Source organism: Agrilus planipennis, unplaced genomic scaffold (assembly GCF_000699045.2).
Source record: "Agrilus planipennis isolate EAB-ADULT unplaced genomic scaffold, Apla_2.0 scaffold11, whole genome shotgun sequence".
In the NCBI taxonomy this organism is placed as follows: domain Eukaryota; kingdom Metazoa; phylum Arthropoda; class Insecta; order Coleoptera; family Buprestidae; genus Agrilus; species Agrilus planipennis.
The window spans coordinates 398,152-400,979 of NW_020440736.1; the positions used below are offsets into that span (position 1 = coordinate 398,152).

A 2,828-nucleotide genomic window follows, 5' to 3' on the forward strand; every position below is an offset into this window, starting at 1 on the left:
AAATTAACTGAACATTCAGCTTGACCGAACTTGTCGGTATAAGTGAGAGACATGAGTACCAACATAACGCCACAAAAAATTGAAAATCGAATATATGTAACACGCGGAAATTCAAACTTTGCTATACTTTTTGAACAGGCCTCTTATACAGGTACGCAATATTTATGATGACAGACAAATGCTTGATCGGTGGGTGTCTTTTGTGTTTGCACTTTGAAATGTAAAGAAATTTTGTATTGGTCGGGACGTTAAAGAAAAAAAAAAAAGAAATGGTAAAACTTATTTATTACATACTTAAGTCAAAATTTTACGTCAAATTCATATGTCACAGAATTTTACTTAACCTATCTTTGGTGATGCTTGTAAGTAACTTCAAATATTTAACATTTATTTTATAATAAACACCTGATAAAGGCAAGTAAGGATAACATTGTTTTGGCATTTTACAGAACAAAATTGCTATAAAACTATTGATTTAATCATTACTAATTACAGTTCATAATAATAGTTCGTGAAAAAGTTTTTCCCTCGTCTGATGAGCCGCTGTTGTTAAATTACAGTTTCTAGGTAACTGATCCTGAATAAGGTTATTGGGGATAACACAATTTCGGTATCCCTATATCGGTATGTGCGCACTAATACTGTTATTGAAGATATTTTATTTTGAAATTAATCGGTGATTTTTGTCTTTTCTGTTTTCGTCTATTATGCAGTTATTTAGCATATACATCGCTCAAAATGGGCCCTTAAGTACGTTTTTATTCAATTAAAATTCATTCTTCCACGGCTACTTGATTACAATGAATTCGCGATTCTCAATACCTGCTACGCAAGTTTTATAATCCATTAAAAAATCACTATTATTTCCGGTTGAAATGGGCTGGAGTTAAACAAGGAGTTTATGTAAGTTGCCATTGTAATCTAGTGAGCCGCTACATAAATGTACGATATTACGTTGTGGCGACAGCGTCTTCTAGAATCTTACATGATAGCATACGTATACATTTATTTATAAGGTGTATATATAACATTTGTACAATTGAACTTCACTGTTCACTTTTAGGGTGAAGAAGTTCACGAAATCATGGAGATCATCACTAAACCGTATTTACATAAATGTATTTACATAACTAATACTTCACTGAATGTTCTGTCTTTTGGCTGCGTGTTCCTCTTCCACATCGGAAATTACGTCACTGTTTTCGTCAGTTTGGTTATCCAACACCTCCTGTTTCCGCTTGGCTGTTGCCATTTCAGCCGCATGCTTCTTTCGCCATTTTGTTCTTCTATTTTGGAACCAAACCTGAAAAGAAAAAATCGGCATGAGACTAGCTTAAGGCTTTATCGCTTTTCCTACTGGTACTATATGAAATTATCTTAATAGCGTTGTGGTTGTAGATTGTTCTACTTATTGTTAGTTTGCTACGAGACTGGCCTGACTTCGACATTGTGGTCTCATATTCGTTTAGATACATTGCTACGTTGTTGTGTACGTTGCGTTTTAGAATTATTCTGAATGCTAAATTATGATTAGATTTTGTATTACGTTGTCAACCTCAACTTTCGACATCTTGGTGGTTAAATTGTCGTAAATATCTATCTACAGTAAATCCTTATAACAGGCATAATCTTCGTAAATATACTACGTTGTGTGGTAGTTACTAATTGATCAAGTACGCTGAAAGATTTTGCATGATGTTCATAGATACGTTGTGATCACTCTTTATAAGTACGTTATGAACTTTAATATCTTAATTAATACTTTAATGCACTGATGTATGTATTACGTATTAGGTATGTTACATTGTGGTCTCACACTTGTGTGGCAATGGCGGCTAGATTGATGTAAGTTTTACACAGCATTCATAGATACGTTATGATCAGTTTTTATGCGTTGTGTAGTTCAATAACTTTAACTAATACGTTGTGGTCTCAAATAAAGGGTGACATATATTTATATGCTATTGGCCATTTCTTACGTTGTGTTTTAATACGTTGTGGTCAAGATTCCTATAAGGAATGAAAGAGTTTAAAAAAAAAGGAAAAACGTGTGAAGAAACATGGTAACCTATAAATTAATTTTACTTTTTGGTGTATATTTGAATCTTTGCAGACAACGTGTGTTTTAGAAAATGTAGTTAAAGCGTTCCGAGGATGAGCTTGGAGAGAATGGATTATCACAGGCTGTTTTACGCCTGTAGTCAGTAAATAATGCAGCTTTAAACTTGTATATCGGGGTCTCCACCATAGTCCCGTATTTCTACCGTAATTAATAACAGTTAGTTTTATCGCCGTGGCAGACGCTGCTTACAAACATCGAACAAGGGTGGAGAGAAGGGCGGAGCTTGCGTTCTTTGCTACGATGAAGGGGTGCAAATGTATCGGTTAACCATCCCCGAAACAGCTAAACATCTAAATCGAGTAGCACATTTTAGGCGAATTCCGTAGAACACAGCTATTATATATTAAATTTGCGAATTACACGGCATTTAGAGCCATATTATGATCATAAATCATTCTCGATGCTGTCTCGCTAACTTTTAACTTAATATACGAAGAACAGCCGACCGGTTCGTTAATTTTACCCTCTTTCATTACACGGTTACATTTCATTTAGCGTTTGTTTTAAGAAACATCCTCGCCAAATTTACTTACGAAATAATTAAGAAAATTCTTTTTCTTTCTTGTTTTCTACGTCTTTTAAATTAAACCCTGTTTTTAATTTATCCTATTTAAGAACTTTGGATACAATTCTTCATGGCGTTATCAACATATATCTTTAAACTATAAATTAATTTAATTTTTAATTGTCACCAGTTATGACCCTC

General features: G+C 33.8%; 1 protein-coding gene across 1 annotated transcript in view; it reads right to left on the bottom strand.

The window, feature by feature from the left end:
• Positions 1-319: 319 nt before the first annotated feature.
• Positions 320-2,828, bottom strand: part of LOC108733845 (homeobox protein Nkx-6.1) — a 31,845-nt gene continuing 29,336 nt past the window's right edge. The window contains exon 5 of the mRNA XM_025979852.1: positions 320-1,303. Coding sequence (XP_025835637.1) covers positions 1,139-1,303 — 165 coding nt within the window. The 3' untranslated portion in view covers positions 320-1,138. The remainder of the gene's footprint in view (positions 1,304-2,828) is intronic.